Source organism: Anser brachyrhynchus (assembly GCF_964034855.1).
Source record: "Anser brachyrhynchus genome assembly, chromosome: 5".
Classification (NCBI taxonomy): Eukaryota; Metazoa; Chordata; class Aves; order Anseriformes; family Anatidae; genus Anser; species Anser brachyrhynchus.
In genome coordinates, this window is record NC_137699.1 from 17,107,351 (window position 1) to 17,129,993 (window position 22,643).

The 22,643-nt window shown below is 41.8% G+C and overlaps 1 protein-coding gene and 1 long non-coding RNA gene across 2 annotated transcripts in view; one reads left to right on the plus strand and one right to left on the minus strand.

Moving 5' to 3' along the window:
- LOC308196058 overlaps window positions 1-10,029 on the plus strand; it is a 21,074-nt gene extending 11,045 nt beyond the window's left edge. The window contains exon 2 of the long non-coding RNA XR_013952047.1: window positions 282-10,029. This is a non-coding gene — a long non-coding RNA (uncharacterized lncRNA). The remainder of the gene's footprint in view (window positions 1-281) is intronic.
- Window positions 6,783-22,643, minus strand: part of EHF (ETS homologous factor) — a 34,582-nt gene continuing 18,721 nt past the window's right edge. Inside the window, exons 2-9 of the mRNA XM_080594505.1 lie at window positions 22,335-22,434; window positions 19,416-19,661; window positions 19,031-19,090; window positions 16,694-16,762; window positions 16,535-16,603; window positions 13,451-13,510; window positions 11,140-11,335; window positions 6,783-10,354 (exon numbers count right to left, since the gene is read on the minus strand). Of these exons, the coding sequence (XP_080450631.1) occupies window positions 10,255-10,354; window positions 11,140-11,335; window positions 13,451-13,510; window positions 16,535-16,603; window positions 16,694-16,762; window positions 19,031-19,090; window positions 19,416-19,661; window positions 22,335-22,431 (897 nt within the window). The 5' untranslated portion in view covers window positions 22,432-22,434 and the 3' untranslated portion in view covers window positions 6,783-10,254. The remainder of the gene's footprint in view (window positions 10,355-11,139; window positions 11,336-13,450; window positions 13,511-16,534; window positions 16,604-16,693; window positions 16,763-19,030; window positions 19,091-19,415; window positions 19,662-22,334; window positions 22,435-22,643) is intronic.

The window sequence follows — 22,643 nt, forward strand, 5'->3', positions numbered from 1 at the left end:
AAGGTGTCAGTATGTTTATCAAAGCATAATACACCTGCTAGGTGCCCCTGCATGGCTCAGACACGTGTCCTCTGTCCTCGCCACGAAGCAGGCAATCGCTTCAGGTCTCACAACTGGCTCACGCCAATCTAACCTGAAGCAGCTCTTGAAGGGACAGGAGGTCACCTCCCTCTCCTGCTCCTCTAATCACAGATTCCAACTTTCTCTCTTAAGTTGGAGCCAACAAACCTGCAGCCTCAGGGTGCAGGGATCCAAAAAAAAAATATCCTTCTCTATTTCAGACTAATTTTTGGATCCATCAGCAAGTGGGGCCAGCCCAGTGCAGCAGCAGCAGGCACAGAACAGCAAAGCAAGGGAGTCAAAGCCACCCTTTCAGCAGCAGTCACAGGTCAGTTTATACAGACTATGAGTAAATTAACCTGCAATCAAGCTCAAGGTATTTCACATGGAAGCTAGCCTGGGACATATGCTTCTGATAAGGCCCCACTTCCAGCTTTGTCTTTCTCCAAGCTGAGGGAAGGCCTGCTCTCCCCTTTCTAGGGCAGGGGGATCTGCTTAAAGCTTCACCTTTGCCTTCAGATCCCTGTAACTTATAACCTTGATGTCCGACTGAAATATCAGCTTGTAATATTTCTCCCACAGTGTTGTTGGTTGTTACAGTGTGGCTTTTTCTTGACACGTAAAGAGGCTTTAAAAATGCTGATGGCCCTTGGGCGTAGCTGCATGGAGTTATTATCTTGTGAAACCATTTATTAAAGGTGACAGCAAAGCTTAATAGCTGGCTTTGTTCTTAACTTGACTATAAACAAATGGGTTATCCGTATATAGTGAATTAAATTCTTTCTGCACACCAGAAGAAAGGGGTTTAAGCTTCAGCACAAAACTTTTCGTTGTATGTGTATTGATAAATTACATCTGATGGAAACATAGATAAAAGCAGATCTCATTACCACTGCTCAAGGAGACCAAGCTTCATGGCAACAGAACATGATTGGGATGAGATGGTGCCTGCTTGGATCCCAGGACACCCACAGTGGGTCTTTGTATTCTGCCCCCCTAAATTTGATAGCACCAGGTTGTTCCTCGCCTGTGTGAGTGCACAGTCCAGCGTGAGTTACTTTCCTTCAGTGAAGCCATGAGCTCAAGTTTCAGGGAGCCAAAGGGTGTTTCTTAGCCTCAAAATTTGTTGCAGTCTTCCAGTCCTTCGAATTTTCAGCACTGTCAACCCCGATCTCAGTTTTTATAGCAAAATTAAAGGACAGCTCCATCTGCCATGCTGCCAGTCTTCCACAGCTGCTGATGGTGGCAGACGTGACAGGGTCTGACGTGACAGGGTGGCTTGCTCCCTTGGCTTGGCCAGCCTGAGCAGAGCTCTTTGCAGGGCCTTTTGCAGGGCCATCGGGAAGCCCCAAGATGGGAAAGGGGCTGGGAATATGCAAATATGCCTTTTATTATCCCCTTCTCCTCAAATCTACAGGAAAAGCAAAGAGTATCCATTAACTGTGCATGGTTGCGTGACAGCTGCTGAGCATGCCATGTATCCCCATGCAGAGTGGCCTTCTCCACCAGATGCCTCCTGGCATGCCAGTGATTTCAGCCTGAACATACCAAAACGTTTCACTGGTGCTCTGTAAAATACTGAAAAATATTGGTTTGGCATGAATAACTGGTGAATCATCAGCATTTGTAATTGTTTAGGGCTATGGAAGTAGTCTTAGCTTATTTGTATTCTGGTTTCACATGAGAACATTGATATGAAACAGCAGTAATTGAATCTGATAAGCACCAGTGAGCCTTTCCCGAGGAGAGGAGCTACGATTTAGAGAGAGATACAAGAGTACAGATAGAACTCTAGAAGAATGCATGGAGACTTGCATGTTGCCTCACATCGCTACTCATAGATTTTATAAGCTCCCAAAATGAGTGATCATCAGCTAAGGCAAAGCTAATTACCTCAAACATTATGATTGTATCTGCCGTAAGAAGGATAAAATTCAAGGCGTTTCCCCTCCCCCCCTTTTTAATTAATTGTCTGTCTATTTAAGCTTTCTTTGAAAATATAGGGCTCTTAGAGAGCATAAGAGTGCAGTCTGCAAGTCTCCAGCGACAAATGCTGCTTCGCCTCCTGTCAGTGTTCAGATACTGGGTTGGTGGGGTGTCTGTATCGAGGAGAAGTACCACAGTCCACAGGAGATAGGACAGCAACAGACCTCTTGTGTTGTCCTCCCAGCTGTGCTGACTCAGAGTAAGAGAGCCCCTGGAAGGAGATTTGGTTTTCACATTTGAATTTCCACGACTTGGCAAATTCAGAGCTTATAACTGTGTGAGCTGGAGCCAAAGGGCTAGTTTATTCTTACCCTATGAAAGCCATCTCAGAAGATTGGCGGCCTGACAGCTTCCAGGGAAAGAGCAGTTCTCGTGAGTACGGCTGGTGATTTTGTAACCGCCCCACCTGGGAAAAAAGGCTGGGAGAAGGGAGCAGAGGTAGGAGCTGACAAACAGTGAGAGAAACTGGCAAGGCTTGAAGGAGAGGGTTCAGTCTACTCCCCCAGAGCTCTTCATGCTCTCCACGAAGGGCTGTGTCTCAGCATCCTCAAGGCACCATCACCTCCGGATGTTCTGCAGTACAATTCATCTCCTGACCTTTCTGCAGTACTCACCGTCATGGCATTCAGGGTGCTTACATCTGCCCAGCACATTGGAGAAATGCCGGATCCGCAGCCCAGGAGGTGAGGGTGCAGAGCAGCACCATGCCCCTCTGCCCAGTGAATCCTACGGTCTCCAGAGGCTGCGACCTGGATAAATGCGGCACTTCTCACCTGTATGGAGCTTTCTTCCAGCCTGCCTTAGAGAGCTGTGAAGCACAATAGTCTCCTTGCCACACAATGCTGAAGGTCACGTTATTGTCCAAGGTTTTCAAGATGCAGAAGGGAACTTTGAAAAGCGGCATGTGATGTGTTGTGGTCGGGCCCGAGCGCCCTCAGTTCCACAAATGAGGCTTGTAGAGGCTCTTTGGGCTTTAACGGTCTCTTCACCACTCCAAAGATAGGCAGAAAGAGGGAGACTCCTCTGCAAAATGCACAAGATGTGTCACTGATACTGAAATCACTGCTTGAAAAGGCATTCACTCCTCTCTGAATTGCCCACAGCCTGAAATGAGGAAAGCCTAGCGCGGATCATTCACTTATGCAGAAACCTGGGATCAGTCAAGAAGCATCTGTCAATGGAAATAGTGACTTTCATAATGAATGATAGTTGCAATAAATAGTCCACCTGTTAATCTCATTTTGCTATCAATTAATTTAAACAATAAATCACTTAAACTAATTCACTGGAAGAAGAAACTATCTCAACATCTAGAGAGGCATAAAACTGCAGACTCAGATACAAACAAAAAAACAAGTACAAGACATACATAAAATCTGTAATACCAGATGACAAATATTTATGAAGCCTTCCTAATTCCCTGGAGCCAAGTAGTGTTGCCTATGCAGAAACCTTGTTTGTAAAGGCAAAGGGCAAAAGCATATTTTGCGTTGCTCTTCAGCAGGCCTGGCAGGCCAAATTTAGGAAGAGAAACTGCATTTCTGGCCCATCCTGTCTCCCCAACCCTAGGCAAGATGTGAGAGGAAAAAAGAATTGCAATGCTGAAATTTTGGAGGTTTGCATTCAGATTTTCTCACTTTTAATTTAGAATTCAAGGGAACACTTGGAACATCAAATACTCTGCATCAAATAGGTATTAAGCAGCATACGTTGGGGATGACAGTGAAAAGAGATGGCCTGTGGTAAAAAGGATGGTAATCAAGGTAGCAGCAATGATCCATCAGGATGTAAAATTTGTGGGACAGATCCTTAATTAGTTTAATTAGAATGAAAATATATACTTGTTTATGTCAGATCTGCTGTGAAATTATGAACTATAATACTTTAAACAAAATACAGTCGTGACTGCCAGCATACTGACTTTTACCCGGAAAGTTTCATTAATCAGGTTCTCCTAGAAAAACCTCAGACCAGAACAAACTTTCCGGTGAGGGACAGCTGAATGCAGAGCTACTGGTGCAGATGCAGCATGCAATTTTCATGCAGTCTTGAGTTCTATGATTAAAGCTTCTCACAACTCTGATGTATTTTTATCTTTGGATCTTCCAAAAACGGGTGAATCACTGGAGAAGTGCAAATGTTTCACTAGCTTTCACCGAAACTGTAACAATTTCTTCATCTACTTCATAGCATATAGAAAATACGAAATAATTTTTAAAGGATGACTCCATTCATTAAATCAGATTCAATTCTGAGGTAATGACTATTATGTAAAAGACAGAAACAAAATGTTAAAAGGAAAGGTATTACTTAACCTTTTCTTAAAAATGAAAAATAGAATTACCAAAAAAAAAAATCTCTCCTGATTTGTGTTGTTTGTTTTCCTGGCATGTTGGAAATCTGTTTTTCAGTAACAAACTTTGCCAATCATAGCTTTTGAACATTAAAAATGCTCTTGCATGATATATCTTGTTGTTAGGTTATTCCTGTGGAAAAAAATACAGGGCTACATCAAAATGAAAACACCTGAGAATGTTCAAAATTTCTCACAGAAATAATCAGCTCTTTTCAAATAAATTTATCTTTTAAGATAACAGTCTCAAGAAAAAAAATATTGCCCAGTATAGTAACTGGTAGGGGCAGATTCATCAGAGCTTCCCTGGAAAAAATAAAGGTTTTTAAACTTAAGAATAATCTTATTTTTCCTTTTAAATTTATTGACATTTCATATTTACACTAAAATTTATCCCGAATCTCACACAAAGTACCCTTTTCCCAGGAACAGTAAGTATGCTGAATAACGAGCCAAATAGCTGAGGAAGAAGAAGCTATAATTTGCCTATTTGTTTTGCAATATGTGGTGCAGTACTACTTATCACCCCTCTCCCTCCTCATTCCCTGTGTTAAGACTGAATCTTATCATTGGAAATTCAAAAGGAGGTGAGAGCAAAAGAGAATATTATGCCATTTTGAAGACAGAGGAGGAAAATTCTTCAGCAGAAACCATGTTTTCAGTTATTTCGCTTTGATAATTAAACATTTTTTTAGCTTTACAAGGTTATGTAGGCATATTGTTCTAATTTCTTGTTCTCCTTACAGTTACAGACTTGTAAACACCAATTTGTATTTAATTTTTGGAACCGAACTCTGATTGGAAGACTACAGACTGACTTCAGTCAGTCATCATCATTTTTTCTGCCTTTGTATTTCCACGCAGAAGTGTTTGGTGCAGTAAGACATGGCTATCCACTCAGCCTCTTTCTCCTACTTTTTTTTTTTTTTTGTCTTTCTGGCATTTTCTCGAACATCTTCACATGTTGAAACAGTGTCAGGTGACTGAAGGAGCTAAATATCTGGGGAAAGGCAGCAAGAGTTCTTGTTGGAGGAAATTCCTGGCTGGCACAAAGCTGAGCAGAGCTATGCTCTTCCACAGCTGCTCAGGACTTGGACCGCCTTGCGCAAAGCTCTGTCAGCAGGGGAGCAAACACTGCAAACCCAGATAGATAATCCATCTCTAAAATTATTATAATTATCACACTGACACTGCTTGGAAGCCATTAGTATTGGTAACTTTTAATTGCACATCTGTCTGCCGTATCAGATTTCACTTACCTGAACCAATTCTCACTCACCCTTAATGCAGACATGCACGCAAATTTATATCGGGTTTAGATGTAGCTTGGAAGAAAGTCTGTTTCCAGTGCTCCTTTTACTTACTCTCAATTTACATAGGACTTGCAAATTGAATTTTGCCTTGAATGTTTAGTTCATATGGCCTTAGAGTGTGGCTGAAAGCTGCAGTTTTGCTTGATTTTAAGTCACAAGCAAAGAAGAGGGTCTTTTTGTTGTTTGTTTTTAAATAGGCATTTATTTGCATGTTTCCAGACAATATTTTCATTTGTCTTTGGCTCAAATATTGGCCTCAGCTTGCTTGAAACAAAAGGCCCAACCATTTACTGGAAAACCAGCTGTGTGCTTATTTAAAATTCAGTCTGAACTTGCTTGATATCTGGTTCCAATTCCTTTTGAAAGCTGGCTCGGGACTCTTGTGTTCTCAAACTACGACAACCCTTTCGGGGAACTGGCCTGGTTCTGCATGCTAAACACAGGGGTTATGCCTGCGTTTAAAAATGAGACATTTTCGCTGATACAGCCACAGTCTGCCACAGGGTGCAAATGCTATATGGGCCCACCGACTTTCTCTCAAGTATAAGGTTGTCCACTTCTTTCTCAAACTGCAGACCAAATCAGAAGAGAGATGTTCTTTTTGTTCGCTGAGTGTTTTTGTAGCCACCCCTTTGGTGAAAAATAGCACAAAGGAAAAGATTTTGTCATTTTAGCTGCTTTGATTCAGTGAAGGAAATGCTCAGTGTGAGTAATGCCAACCTTAATCAGCCTAGCCCTTGTGCACGCTTCAAAATACCTTGAAGTTAAATCAGTGCTGAAGTAAGAGCTTTGTGAAGTTCAGCGACCGAACAAGAAAGGCAGTCTAGCTCTGCCGACATCACCAAGTGTTCCAGCGAGCCCCGTGAGATGCGAAACAGGTTTGGAAATCCAGTGGCTCCACAACAGAAGGGCTATGTAGCAGATAAAGTAAACTTAAGCTATTGGATTTTGTGGTAGTTACATCATTTCTTTCTCAAATACTAAAATATTCTCCAATATCAAAACAATTCAATGTAGTCACAATTCCAATCTCAAGATGTAAAAAAGCAAAGATAAACATTCACCAGAAAAATTGTTGAGTTGTTTATTTGAATTTATATCATATCCACAAAAATAGAAACAGTCTTTAGAACCATTCTGTGATACATAGTCTCCAAGCTGAGATTTACAATGCCAATAGTGAAACATCTAATGCATTGTTTTTTTTTTCCACACATGTACATTGAGGATGCTGTGAGAAGCAAGCAGGAATTATGCAATTTGCTGCAGAAAGAAAGACGAAAATGTAACTAAACATTTTGTTGTCTGTGTAGTTCACCAGCCTACATACAGTTTCTCAGGATGTTTTTAGAGTAAGTTGCTCTAACTTTGTGCAGAAAATATAGTTTGAGGGTGCTCATGCCAACACCTCTGACACTGTGATTTGCATGTAACTATATAAATATAATATACTTTCCTATCTAGAGCTTTATACATATGAAAAATTATGGTACAATAAAAATCTATACACATGGTGCTACCAGTTCAGCAGCTGCTAACTTAAAGGATACATCTAAAAATATGATTGCTCAGCTTCTGAAATACAAAATAAAAGAGCAATCAGAAATGCTTTTTGTTTAAATAGTAATTTACATAAACATTCATCTCTTCATTTTCTCCATTTGCTTAGACCTGGTAAAAAGATTCCCTTTGGTTGTTTTCATCTGTCCTTGGCAAGAACTGTAGGTTTAAACAGTCCTTTGTGTTTGTCTTAGGTGATGGTTAATATATTTGTGAAACAGAGTAAATGTTGGCCGGTTTCTATTCCAACTTTTTGTGCTATTGTAATGCTGAATGACAAGTGCCTAGTCTGAAAAGTTCTGCAGAATGGGAATATAAACTTGCACGATTTCCATGTGCTGAAAGATACGACAGTGAAAGACTGGCACTTATAGTGCACCCCAGCGTAAATCGCTCTCTGGATTTATACAGTGGTCTTTTAAACGAAGCATTATATTTTCAAAGCCTTTACAAGCAGGTTTAGCTGCTGCTCAGTAACAAAGGGGTGACATGTCTATGTCACAAGTTCATTTTATTTCCCAGGAATTTTGTTGAAAGTTCTGGTAGAAAGCAGTTTTATAAAGGTATTATAATCAGCTGCTGTAAGATGTGCATTAACCTAAGTACAACAGTATTGCTACCGCCAACAACTACTTCTGTTTGCTTCCAGAGCAAGAAAGGGTAACATCTGGGTGCCACTGGATTTGTGATGGTGCCACTGATTTCAGGTTTTTCACCCAAGGTGTGGATTGGAGTGTGTGGGGGTGAAGTGCATGGAGCAAAGGGCTGCAAATAACTGCCGGGTGGGGGGAAGGAATGGTCTTTGGAGCAAAGTGAAGGTGCTCTCTTCATCTGGTGGCCTGGTTCTTGTTATATGAACTACAAAAAGATGGTAAATAGAGTGGAATGTAGCCAATCAGGCTGAAAAAAAGGAAATTAGTGAGTTGCGCTAAAGCAAGCAAAGCTAGCACAGTCGGTCAAAAAAAAAAAAAAAAGAGAGAGAGAGAGATACACTGAGAGAAAAAAAAATTTTGCTTTGAAGTACAGAGGCTTATTACTTGATTTGTAAATAAGACAAACCTCTCTCCACCCAGGTTATGAAAAGTAAAAATTGTCATGTACGGGTAATTGATGGTGACAGCTTTGGCATACACAGTGTAGGAGGTGGTGTTATTGTTTGACATGCCCTACATGTGTAGATAACAAGTTAGGCTCTCGTGTTTGCCTACAAATTGTTGCTAAGCACATTTGATGCCCTTTATATTGATACTTCTCTTGTCTCTTGGTTTCATCTCTATTTGCTTTTAAGACAAACAAAAAATGGAATAGCCTACAACCTCCAGCTGCACCTTGCTACATTTCAAGCTAATTTGGATTCAAATCCAGGGGATGCCCGAGGAAATGGATATTGGATGGATTTAATATTCTTCCTTTTTTTTTTTTTTTCCTGGACTTCTCAGGCCCCGTAAATGACATTGCTTTCCAAATTCCTCATCCCTGAAAGAGAATTGGAATCAATCTTGGTTTGACCTCTGTTAACATCACCAAGAAAATCCTGTTTCTCAACTCCCACATCTCACGTACTCAGTGACCTGGTGAAGTGCTGCCTCCTCTAGTTTTTATTTCCCTGTGTTCTGCCTGTGCTTGGTGCCAGCAGGAAGCATTTGTGTCTCGGAGAAAGAAAAAGCTGCCAATGAATGTTGAGTCTCCGCATAGCACTGCTAGAGACGAGCCCAAAATACTGACCCAGATCTGAAAGTCTCGGTGTCTTTACGTTGGTAGGTTTTTCTGCAACTAAGAATTCCAAGCAAATCACACAAATACAAATGCAAAGAGTTAGACGTGAGAAAAGCAAAGAAAACTCATATTTTACATGCAATGGAGCTTTGCATTTTTCAAATGTTTTTTGAAAATAAGTATCCAAGTGAGACTTGACCTGCCAGGAGGACCATATGACTTGAAGGAACTGGGGAGACTTCTCCCTCTTGTTCTGCTTGTTATGTTAGCATATGTTCTGCTTGACCACCTCCTCGCCACTTTATGTGGCATGGATTTGATTGATTTAATTAGGAATATAAGGGGCTGGGGGGAGGGGGGGGGGAGGAGGGGGAGAGTATTATTATTTCAGCTGAGAAACTGGTGCCTTTTGGTAACTTTGCCCAATCAGAAAACAATCATCTTCGTTTAATGGCTTTTGGTCCCTGAGATTGACTCTCTTCCTGCAGTCCACCTCAAAGATGTCAGTTAAAAACAAATAGCCCTTGTCCTGGAAGGAGCTGAATGCCCTTAGGAGGTTAGGGAGGATACTCAGTACCAGGCAAGGTCAGGTCCTAAACTTCTGCCTACAAAAGAAGGTCCCAGTGGTGGAGGTAGTATGGGTTCTTCAAATGCTTGACAGCCACCTTGCAGAGCCACTGCCCTCTGTGGCTGGGATAAGCTAGCTGAAAGGGAACCCACCGTCTGACTTAACAAAAGCAACTGGAAGCCAGCAAAGTATTAAAACACTCAGAAATCAGAGGAGGGAAGGAACAAGTGATAATGGCCAATGAAAGCTATAAACCAGCTGATTATGGAACAAGACTACTTGGCTCAGAGATGCTTTACTGTTTCCTCCACTTACAGTTGCCTTCCAAAGTGGATTTTCATACTCCCTAAATGCCCTAGTATTTTGCTCCTTCCCTTTCTTTGCATGACTCACAGCATTGTCATAAATCACATTATGCCTGTATGATTTAACAAAAAAAAAAAAAAAAGAAAAACTTCACAAGAAGGGAAAAATAATCATAATTCTATAATGTTATCTTATATCACAGAAAACTGTGTACATTTTTTCCCCATACAGGACATACTTCAAATAAAATAATTTTAACACCAATAATGATAATGTTCCTTCTTCCCGACAGAAGTAGAATTGTTTTTTCACCCCCGTTTGGTACATAAATATAAGAAAATAGTCTTTGAATATTTACATCCAGGTGTTTTAAATGTTATTTCCTGACGTATTTAATTCTCATTTTCTCTCCAGCCGCGGGCATTCTTTCCAAATTTATATACTAATCTGCGACCATCCACACGCTCCAGGATTTCTCTTTTATAATAATATCTGTTAAAAGAAAAACATAAAAAAGATTTAAGTCTAAATTCCTTTACAGTCCCAGAAGACCACTGTCAAATTGGGAATTCCAAAGCTATCTGAAGTCTTTATTTTCTTTTGATATAAATTACACCTAAGATTATTCTATCTGAAAGTCAGGGAAGAAAAAATCATTGTGCCTTCTTTTTATTATTTTTACTTTACATTAATTATCTTATTAATTTAAATTTCACCTTTTTTCAAGTTATAAAGTATTGCCTTATTTATTACATACTCTCATGAGATTTTTTTTTTAAATCTAAATAAACCAGCATCTGAAAGAATCTTAACTTCCATTTTAAAATACATTTTGAATATGAGAAATTCTGAAAACGTTAAAGCAAAAGACAAAGAAAATCCTAACAGAGGATTTATAAACTGATTTTAAGATGATGGGTGGAAAAAAAGCTCTGCAATTTAAGTGTTCCCAGTTCAGTCACACATGAACTTCAGCTTGCTATAGCCATGTTTCCTTCCTACGGTCAACTACTTTTATTAGTTGTTTATGTGGACAGAAACAGAATACACATGTATGTATAAAATATACTGTAAATATTATATATCTATTCTAGTATACAGAAACAGGAGGAAAAAGAAAAGACAAAGAAGAATGTAATGTTACAAACTCAAAATTAGTGGGAGAGACCTGGTTGTTGCAAAAACAAATTACAATTCATTTTAAAAAGCCAAACAGCTTCTCCCTTCAGGTAGTTTCTTTACGTGCCCCAACCTTCTATGGCATCTTCTCAGCTCACCTCATAGCCCGGCTGAGTTTCTCATAAGTCATGCTGCTGTTGTTTTTCTTCTTCCCCCAGAGCTGAGCCACAGCTTCGGATTTTAAAAACCTGAAGACGCCTTCTGACCGGTCTTCCCACTTGATTAATCCTGGGTTTTTCTCAGGATTGAGAAGTATATCTCGAATAAATTCCCAGAGATGAGTTCCTCGAGGGTCTGAAAGAGGAAGGGGACAGGAGGAAGGACTTTAAGGAGCTCTCCAGGCTATGGTCTTCCTTATGCCATTTTATCACAGCATGTCATCTACAGACAATGACCACGCGGTGGGGATGGGCCATAGCTCCTGGAGCACAGGATCACCACCTCGGAGATATATAGGTAGTAACGCTGACAGCCTTTATACCGAGGCTGGAGGTGAGCGTCAGCTTTTGGCGGTCTGAGCCCCATGGCAGGCAGGCGGATGGGAGCCCCAGCAACCAGGGGAAGCAGAGTCCAAACCACCCGCTGCTTCCTCCTGCCTTTGGCACTGCTTCTGCCCTGAAGAGAACATGTTTAAGTCATCCCCTCATCTTGCTTGCCCATTTTCCTGATATTCTTCTACAGCATGGCATGCAACCTGCTATTGTCGTGCAGTACATGAAACAACCAGGATAACTGTAAAGTGGGCACCGAAGCTCCAGGCATTTAAAACAGACAGGGAGAAGGCAAAGGAAATGAAATGCTGTTCCACATCAACAAGTATTTGGTGTCAAGTATCTTAGATAGGCTTCAAGTAGTGAGAAAGTTTACAGTGGTTAGAGGGATAGTGACAAAACCAGCTAGCCAAAATTGTATGGGAAAACGGCATAATAAAGTTTGACTACGATAGCAGAGAAGACAAAAAGAGATCTCCAAATTCAATACGTAGGCCTCCCAGGTTAAGCACAAATCCACCCCACAGTATTGTAGAGATGGCACTAGAAAGCCCACATCAAAAGGAAGAATTAAATAAATCCAACAAGTGAGACATCGTAGTTTACGAATGAAGAATAACAAACACAGTGACAACATGGGCCAGAAAAATAGCAGTCCTTTGGTCTGCCTTCAAACCCATGCAAAGGTTTAGACCAAATTTAGAAGGAGACAACCTCGTCAAAGATGTGACAGTAAACAGAAACTGGTTTACAGGCTAACATGGGTAGAGTTCAGTCAACTAATCCAGTGTTTTTCTTTGGAACGATAATTGTTTTGTAGAACCAACAAAATGTGGTGGATCTAGTCTATCTGGACATCAGCAATATGCCTGATAGATTGTGATACGAAGCACCACTGAAGAAACTGGAAATGTAGGGGATTAGCCCAGCATGGCAAGGTGACCTTCTCTGCATGCCAAGGCTGTCAAGGGGTTCTTCTCGGGGTTGTCTTTGGACCAGTCCTATCTAATCCTTTCATTAGCAACCTTGATAAACAAACACACACACAAAACAAAGAGTCTGCGTGCAGATAAAAAGTTCAGGTGTTCTGAATGGGCAAAGTCACAGAGCAGGGTAAGAAGAGGAGTCATGAAGAGACATAATCTGGAGACTGTATTGAAACAGAATGAAACTGAATACTGCAAAGCACAGCAGAGGACCAACATTAACATGTTCTATTATAAATATGGAATAACAAAAGGATGCAAGAGACATACACAAGATATTTTCAGCATAAAAATACCAATAAAGTGCATTAACAGAACTGTGTCCAGAAATCACAACTATGTTAATCTGTCTTCAGATTGAGGTTGAATCAAAACTAGCAGTAAAAGAGGATGAGGCGAATGGGAAGACTGCCATACCAGAAGAGCAGGTGGCAGGACTTGTGGGAGGGGGCAGGTGTTTGCTCATGATGCCGTGCATGAGAAACTCTGGGAGGAGATGCTGAACAGGGTCTCTGGCACTGCTGCGCCTGGCAGGCATGGGCTTGGGCACAGCCATGCCTGTGCACAGATCTTCCCAATTTAATTCTGCATCTCCTTCATAATTTTTTTTACTCCATTTCACCAGCCTAGCTCAACACAGTGTAGAGGAAAATGAACTCTGGTTGTTTCCCCGTAAGCCCTCACTGATAAAAATGTTTTGAAGACTGCAACACTACTGTGTTAAAAATAATGTAAGCAAACAGCACCAGCAACAGTCAGATCCTTGGAGGATTCAATCACAGTAACCATCTAAGCAGTTCTGCTTTCAAAATGAACTCAGAATGCTTCCTTTTCCCTCCCAAAGGGGATTTACTCTTAATATGTTTCTTTTCCCTTCAATCAAACAACATTTATGACTGTGGACATTATAACCATTATAACCATGTACTTACTGTGCTTCTTGGTGTGGGACTTTGGGGTATGATCTTGTGTTTTTTTCACATCTGAAGAATCTGCAGAGAAGGAAAATGAAGCCTATTTGTAAATTTGATTAAAGGTTTTCCATTGACTAGCAGGTTGAAAGAAATAAAACCACAAAAAAGAATGAATATCTCTTTTAAAGATAATCACTTTTCAGAAGGCAATCTAAGGGAGGAGGAAGGGGGGAGTGTTGTTTTCTGTACTGTATGGTAATCAGCACACTTCACAAAGAGACCATTGATGAATAAAGAATGAATGCAGAGGTAAACATTTGGCTTTTGAAACCTAAATTAGATTAACAAATACCTCACCCCATGCTATGTGTGAGAGAGAGAAAAATAAGAGGATCACGTCTATAAAAGGAATCCTGAATTGTCCCATTATGTCTTAGTCTTTGCAGAAGCATGTATCTTTGGGGGCTTATTTGTTTCTGACGAGATGATCTAATGCGAAATGTATGCGCCGGTACCGATGCGCAGAACACCCACCTGACTAAAGCATAATGACCTGGCAAAGCGCGGGTGTTTGGGGGGGTAAGGGGGGGAGCGGGTCTGCGCTGGTAGGAGGTTTTGGCAGCTGGACGTGCATATATTGTTCCGTGGCTCCGAGCCACAGAAACAAGCCATTTCTCATCGATGGTACTTTATCACCTGCAGCCAGCCAGAGGAGGAATCAGATTTCTGGCACAAGCGTTTCTTCAGAAACAAAGAAAAAAAAAAGTTCCGCCTGTTCCTCGCTGTCACCCGCCTGGCACCCCGCACGTTCAACCCTCCCGCCCTCGATCCGGCACAGCCTGACTGCCGTTGCTGCTCGTGAAGAGCTTTCACCTGATCCTGTGGGATCATCCCGAGAGGGAGCCCCTCCTGTGTTTGCTTTTTGGTGTGCTTCATGCCCGAATTCCATAAAGCAAAGCTTAAGGTCCCACGCATGTTTTCCCAGCTTCTATGAATGCACGATTATCATACTTTTCATGGAAACTGGGCATTTGCATGTGCAAATGACTCACAGGAAATATTCATTTGCATAGAAACTTGTCGGATTTGCACAAGCAACTGCAATAACTGCATGTGAAAAGGTAGATGCAAAGCTATTCACACACTCGCTTTATTCATACATAACTGGATACATGAACTGAGCAGGTCAGAGAGGATAAGTCTAACCTCCGCTGTTCTGAGCCTGACATAATCACAGTCCTTGACCCCCTCGCAGCAAATGCGCTCTGAGTCATTTTGCCTTCCCACTCTCAAAGAGCAGGAACCAGCCTGAGCCTCACTCAGCTTGGGGGGAAAAGTAAAATGAGGCTTATTTCACTGCCTTTCCTCAGATTACGATTCCCCCGATGTTATTAAAAGCCTGTGGGAACTCCCGGTGAGGACAGCAGGACCAGGCTCTTTATTTGCCCTCTTATTTAAATACTTCTCATTTTAAGATCCCACAATTCGCTCGTGAATGTTTGTTATGCTCTGTTTAGCTGGAGATTTATTCTTGGAAATTCAGCTGCCTTCTGCCTTGCTGGTGATTTATTCTGGATTTCAGCTGTGTAAATAGCCTCCCGCTCTGCCTCCGCTCTTACATGGAGACCGGTTTCAAACATGCCATGTTAGGAGGCCGGGGCCTGACAGATGAAAAGAGTTACGATGCAGTTTCAACAAAGCTGTCTTGCAAAACTTGTGACAAAAGGTTGCAGGGTATTTGCATATGATTCAGGAATGAGCCATTTCTTTACGGGATATACAAATTTAGTTTTTACAGGAGGCTGTGCCCTTGGCGTGCCACCCTAGCTCTAGGCTCAAGCAGTCAGCGGGTAAACACACTGCGCCAGGAGCTTGACAGGTCCCCAGTCCCGCCAGAGAGCTCCGAAGTCCTGGCAGCCATCTTATGAGTGGGTGGAGGCGATGGAGAAAACAAACAGAGTGGGGTTTTGGGGGGTTTTGATTTTTTTTTCTTTTTTCTTTTTAAGGCTTAGTGGTTCTCTTTTTCAGGTTAGGTTTTCTCTCTTCGTTTTTAATTATTGCCAAGTGCATTAGTTTAAACCGTATGTCCCCATGGCAGGCGTGGCTGTGCTGGGAGGCCAGGACACAGTGAACACACGGGCACAGGGGGTGCCCCTGCTGCCCGCATGTAGCCCATGGTGCCTTGCAGAGGCAGCGCCTGCGAGGCTGCATCGTCAGCTGCACGCTCTCCCTCCGCACCGTCCCGTGACTTCCACTACTTTATCCCCCAGGTCTATTCACTCAAATGCCTCCTAAGAGGGACCTGCCTTTCCTTGCCCCATTCTCACTCCCCCACGATCTCCACTTCCCTCTTTTCCTACCGCCTCGCTCACTCGCCTCCAACCCCACAGCCTGCCCCAGGACATCGGCTGCAGAGTGCCCCGACGCATGTGCCCTGCCTGCGCTTTCACCGGGCACTACATCAAATGGGTTTGCTCTTTCCCCTGCCCTTTAGCAGGCAGATTGTATCTCCGCTGTGGCCTCGTGGGAGCACTGTGGAGGGATGAAAACAGCACACGGTGCCTGCCTGGGGACAGCCATGAAGCCGCTCTCAGCAGAAACAGGTTGAGCTGGGAGCTATTGGGAAGCCCTTCTGCTGGTGCGGGTGGGTAGACGGCTCTGTGCCTGCTCTGCTGTGCCCACGGGCTGCCCCTCAACCTGGCCCCGAACCTGGTCACCTACTCGACACGCATCCCCAGCTCCCGGGGTGGAATATGACTCTTATTTGCCCATATTCAGCTTCCCCACAGAAAAGCATGACTGAGCTGGAACATCTTGTCTCTCTGATACTAACATCTTCCCCTCTGACTCAGTCACTTTAAAAGATATATGGAGGTTGCAGATTGTTTGATCTTCTTTGTCTTGACAGAGGGAAGAGAGAAGCACTTCTTTAAAGCAACTATTGTAATAACGATAGCTAAAAGAGTTGTCAGAATCAGTACTGCTTGGTATAAAATGACTGGAGGCTCAGATTCAGTCCTGCAACAGAAGACCACGGAGACTATTATACGTCGGTAGCTCTGGGACAAGCGACAAACAACGATATAATTACAAGTTCCTTACCAGGAGGCTGGTGGCTAGGTGTCGTCATGGAGATCTGAGCACGACAGAACGTTTTGCTGTCCAATAGCTCTGGGAATTAAAAAGAAGACATTTAAAGTAATATCCTCTGACAACAATAAGTTGCCTCAGAAATGCATGAAGTACTGTGGTGTTAGTTACCTACTGTGCTACCATAGCCACTGTCATACAGGTAATTCTCTTCTTTCCAGGACACCATTAACGATGGATCTGAAGGTAAAGGACAACAAGGAAAATCACATCTCTAAAAGAACATCTTTTAGCGTGGGGGTAAATTTGAGCACTGACAGACAGAAGGGTGAGAAATGTGGAAAAAAAAAAAAAGAATAGCGAAGGGAACTGAGAAGTGAAGGGGCTAAGCGGGAAATTGTTTCCTTTCACTCAAATTGTGGATAGGGTTTTGCATACTCAGGCAAATATACTTACACAAAGTGCTGACTTTTAAAAATAATGCAGCACGCTTTTCCTTTTCCTGGCTAAGATATCATTTATGCCTGCACTTGAAGGAATTTTCCTATGCCAGATCAACTATAATTCTACCCAATCCAGTCCTGAAGTCTCAGCCCCTGGTGATTATGACAGTGCTTTGGTGCCATGGAAATGAAAGTGCTCTCAAATATCTTGTAGAACAGGAGAATGCTTGTAATGACTATTTATTTCTATAATTGTAGAACTCGAAAGTCCCCTCTGAGACAGAGCTTCGTGTGTAAGCACATAGTCAGAAACATCAAAGCATAACCCTAGATGTAGGGCCATTTTATTTCAGGCATGTCAAGTCCCTATCCTTAACCTAAAAGCCACCTTTATGATTAAAGAGGAATACTTTTTATTGACCTTCTGGTCCAGATGGATCAATATAAACAGAATAGAAGTATTGTCTTTATAACCTGTACAGTGAGCAGGAAATTACTATTTTTACAGTGCATTTTTGAGGTTATAAGCTTTAAAAAATTCTTTTTCTTTTAAATCCAGGTTCAGAAAGGATGAGATGTAAGGTTCAAATCTGGGGTTTACTTCTTCTTTTCATGTTCATATACATGAAATTAAAAAAAAAAAAAAAAGAGTTATAGCTAAATCATCATGGTTGGCTGAGTTACCACTTATGACATAGGAATTTAGCAGGCATGCTAAGTAATAGCTGCATGTTTGGGCACCCAGAGCTTGTGTTCCTACAATAGCACACACCCTTTGCTTGTTTGGACACCTGATCTGCCCAATGTTGCCTCTGAAAACAGGCCTTAGCCAGCCGGAACATGGGCAAACAGCTTGTCTTCAAGTTTCAGCCTTTTTTAGTACCCAAGTGGCAGGCTTCCCCTCTAAACTGCCAGCCCTGTCCACACCAGTCCACACTGCCCCACCACCAGGCACAGCAAAGGGCACAACGAGTCAGTCCTGGGCTTTGACCTTTCCAGGATGTGCAGCAGAGGTACTTTGCTCAGCCCTGTGTATCTCTAGTGGGAAGAGAGACTAACATTATACCAGGATCTCATAAATCAGGACTTAAAGGATTACTGTATTTTTCTTACATAGCAAGCATCAAGACTGCTGCATGCACACCACCCGTACCACATGGGCATAGGCAGGGAGTGGGCTGCAGATTGCAGTGCTTACTCGCTACAAGGAGAAGGTGATGTGTCCCTGGCTGGAGAGGCTGGGCTCCTGTGGATTAGCTAAATGTATTGGCTGGCAGCATTTGCTGGAGTCCTCACGCGCTACAAATCTGTATTTGTTCCCCCAGGAGGTATTAAAACTTGTCTCATGAACACATCCACACACAATGAGGCTGGGACCAGTGGGATAGGGAGTGTTCAGATATGGACAGCGGTATTCTGGGAAAGGAACTGGCAAAATAATTGTGCCCAAAGAGCACCGAGCCAAGCTGAAGTTCTTTTCTTGGTGAAGCAAAGTCCTGGCAGGAAACAGATCTAGCTATGAACACACCGGAGAAGAGACTGCGGCATGAAAAATGCAGACTTGGTCAAACTAAAATACTACCTGAATTTCCGTGTCATTGAAACTTGAAGAAATTGAAATGTAACATTTTTTTACTCAGAACTGTTTGGTTTGGAAATTTTCTCATGTTTCAAAGCATTAACATCACTTCATAACAAATATTTTTTCTCTTTAAAAAAACAAACAAACACAACAATACTGTGATAAGAATTGTTTTGAAATCTGCTGAATGAAGCAAATAATGAAGTTATCTATACAGCTGTGTTTGCTAACTACTGCAAACTGTACTAACTCTGAACATTAGACTGCTGATATTGTAGAAGTCTCCTAGAAAAGTGGCCACATGCAAAGATATGCTGATACTATTGAAGCTTCAAAAAGTGGACATTGACTGATATTTGTGTTACTTCTTTTATTCTGCATGAAACACTTTCCACTGCAATTAAACCCGTTTTGATTTCAGTGGAATGGACAAGTTCCCCTTTTTGCCACCATCAGTAGACAAGTTACCCAACAGCTACTCACCTGTTTGTTCTGTCTTGACAATGACATTATGCGATTGGTACATGTCACTTCCACACTGACCTGCAAGAAGGCATATAGCAGATATGGGAGCAGTATGAGAATGAGCACGGAAGAATCAAAGATACAGCTCCAAGCACAAACTGCTTCAGTTGAGCCAGAGGGCTAATTTTGGTGTGGGGTACATACCCTTTCCCCTGGTCCTTCTGCCTTATGTCACGTATAAGTGATATAGCAATATAGTCAATTAGGTATAAGCAGTATAGCAAACACAGCAAATGAGTTTTGCCAGGTAGGTTTCAGGGTAACATAAGAGGCTTCTGAAGATCCCAGAATTCAGACAACTGTACGTGCATCTCTGTCCCCGTGTAGCCTAATGTCTATTTACCATTCCATTTTAGGTGCTGAAGGTTGCTGTAGAGCAGCTGCCCTGCTGTCCCAGCTGCCTGAGTGAATTCCTGCAGACTCATGCTGCACAGATGTTCCCCGTTGATATCAAACTCTTGGAAGGGTATGCAGTTGGCATCCAGTTGGTTGGTATCAAGGAGATGCTGCAACCACTCCCAGACCTGAAACTTGGTCCAGTACTGCGGGTGTATTTCGTGCCACTGGGTTCCATAGAAACTGCTGGACACTGGAAAAGGAAATGGGCATTAAACATCTGTGTTAGCATCATGGGATTATGCTGAAGACAGGAAAGGTCTATAGCTAAATTTCATGCCCTGGAAGTCCATAGATCTAGATTCTTTTTTCAGTCCTTAACGCTAGCTCAGTAGCTATTGCTGGAGGTTGTTTTTTTTTTGTCTTAGTTTTCCAATTAAAAATGGGAGTTATTACTTCATATCTCTCTTGAGAAGTTGAGTGAGTAGGAATGAATTTAGCAATGTTGGCTAAATACACCAGTATTTATTTCTTCAGTGGATGATACCTTGCAGAAGTACTGTCACAAATGTGTGTTGATCTGGGTGTAGGAAAAGTGTTTTAGTGCATCAAAAATGATGGAAAAAACTTCTAAAATCCACATAATGTACAGTGGAAATTTTGTTTCTATAAGGACTGAATACGAACTGTGTGTTTCAGCCAAAGAACAGTAAAATAACAAGGCACTCTTATATTGTTCCAAAGTACAAATCTATCAGTATGGCATGCAGCTTCATGGCAGAGCCGGACTTCTAACAAATGCATGTTATCTTTGTAGTCGGGTAAGATGATTTCTGAATATAATTGTAAAACTCATTTTTAATTAAGGGAACAGCCTAATTTTCTTTTTAGGATGTCTGAGTCTTTTCTTGGCCTATCTTTCAAACTGCTCAGTTGTATGTCGCTGCATGACAATAATTTATGTGTTCAAATGAAAGAGAAAGTATGTAGGGACAGGATAATTATATAAGATAAGATAAGATGTAAGATATACAAAGGCAGGACTGCCTTGATCCGGCCTCACAGAAGGGCTGGCAAAAGGAGTTCAGTGCAATTTATTCCTTGGGAAAGGAGGACAGTAGAGTATGCCAGGCAGAGACAGCAGCATGATAAAATGCTCACAAGAGCAAGAAGGTGCATTTAAGGATGAGGGAATGACAGATTGCAGAGGTGGTTGAATTACGGGAAAAAGAAAGACTTCCGTGGCCTAGCTCTGCGGTAGCCCCACTCCAGGACATCTTCTCTCTGCGGCACTGATCTGTTTCATCACAGTCTCCTCCAAGAAGACGATTACCCACACAGCTCTGAGACATACGGACAACAGATGGTATTGCTAGAAGACCACAAGCAACAGAACTGGCACATTTTAGGAAATCACCTCAGGGAGACCTCGGGTCTCTTCGGTTGAGATACAGCGCATAGTGCTAGCTCATGTGTGAACATAAAAACCCTCAGAGTTGCTTAGGTTCTGATATTGGCCAACAAGGTCTGTGTCAGTAGCTTAGAGAGAGTTTGCAAGACTGTTGCTCATTCTGATATTGAAGGATGTGGGAAATGAGTGCAGAAATGATTAAGACTCTGGTATGTCGGAAAATAAAGGTTTGATGGAGCCAACAAATATTTCCTGAAAAGGAGGTTGATACTTATTTCCATCACTTTCAGAGGCCTCTAGACTCCTAATGTAAGTGGAGGGTCTTTAATGAGAGGAAGAAGTAGCTTGGTAAAAGGACATGAGGGGATGAATAACTGTACAGGCCGGCGTGTTCAGTTTCCCGTGACTCTAAAACACATGTCAATTCTGAGAATTCACTGGGGTCTGGGATTCACTGCACACTGAGATCCCTGAATATGAAACCCACCATCACCTTCACGAAATCCTGTGCAAACTAAAACTCAGGACTTTTTCTGTGAATCTGTTACAGGCAGGCTGGTATATTTAATAAGCGTACACTTACGTATTCCTGGGTATTTAGAAATTACACGTTTAAAAAAAACAAAAACACGAGTGTTTCACTGAATAGGAACTTTCATTGTAAGTTTTGTAGTAGCTTCCTGTGGTTCAGAAGGACAGCTGCAGTATGTGTTTGCTTGGATTTTAGGGTTTACCTATCAATTGAAAAACACTATTTTGAATGATGAAAAGAATTTAAAAATTATGTCCAACACTGTATATTGATCTATATGTCTATGTCTATATTTTTATACTGAGAGAGAATATATATCTGTGTAGCTATATTAAAAAAATAGTAAAATAAATTTCACCCTGAGTCACACCTTGTAAGTTAATTTAGGTGCAAAAGTCATCACTAGCTGTTAGGCGTTAGAAGGCATATATGGGATTAAAGAGATGGTTCTGTGCATAACAAAGAAGTTCTCAGATCACAAGCTATCTAGTGCCCTAATGCCAGTCTAATCAGATAGCTATCTAGTAATTTGAGCTGAAAAAGTAAATACTGTAAGTGAGCAAAAAGACTACTCCCCTGCAAAGCCGGAGGGATGATTAGTACTGAAGAGTAATGTTGGTTCAGAGAGGGCATGAGGGGTAAATATAAGAGAGAAAGAAATCTGGATTGAGGAGAGAGAACTTTTGGCACTTTCATCACCTCTACATTCATCTTTAAAAAAAGGAGCAGTAATGAAATGAACCATTAACTGATCATGTTCAGAAACTTAAGCGTTGCAGGTTCAGCTTTTACAAATAAAGTAACAAATATAAATTTTCCTACCAGAAGTGAAACTCCAGTAAATTAGTATCACTGAAAAATAATACTTGTGCATATTTAAAGGTATAGCAGTCCCTTCCACCCCAACCATCCCCCTGCCCACCCCACCCCCCCCCCCCCAAAAAAAAAAAAAGCATAGCTCAGAGTTGTTGAATTCCTCCTACCATTGCATGTGGAATATCCGTCTGTCCAGGAAGGCTGCTGGTGGAGTAGGTTGCTGCTGGAATTGATACTCATTCTGCCAGCTCCTTCCAAAATCATGATCTGTAAGTGAATCGAACAGCTTGCTTAGTGAGCGGTGTCTAGTCCAAAAGGTAAATGGCAAAAAAAAAATAAAAATCCACTGAAGGTGAAGTGAGCAGGCCAATTCTATTTGTAGAAGATACAATTGAAATCAAGAACATGTTGCCACAACCCCTTTTCAGCTGCCACAAAATCTCCTTATGATAAACATTACCATGTTTGATTTGCAT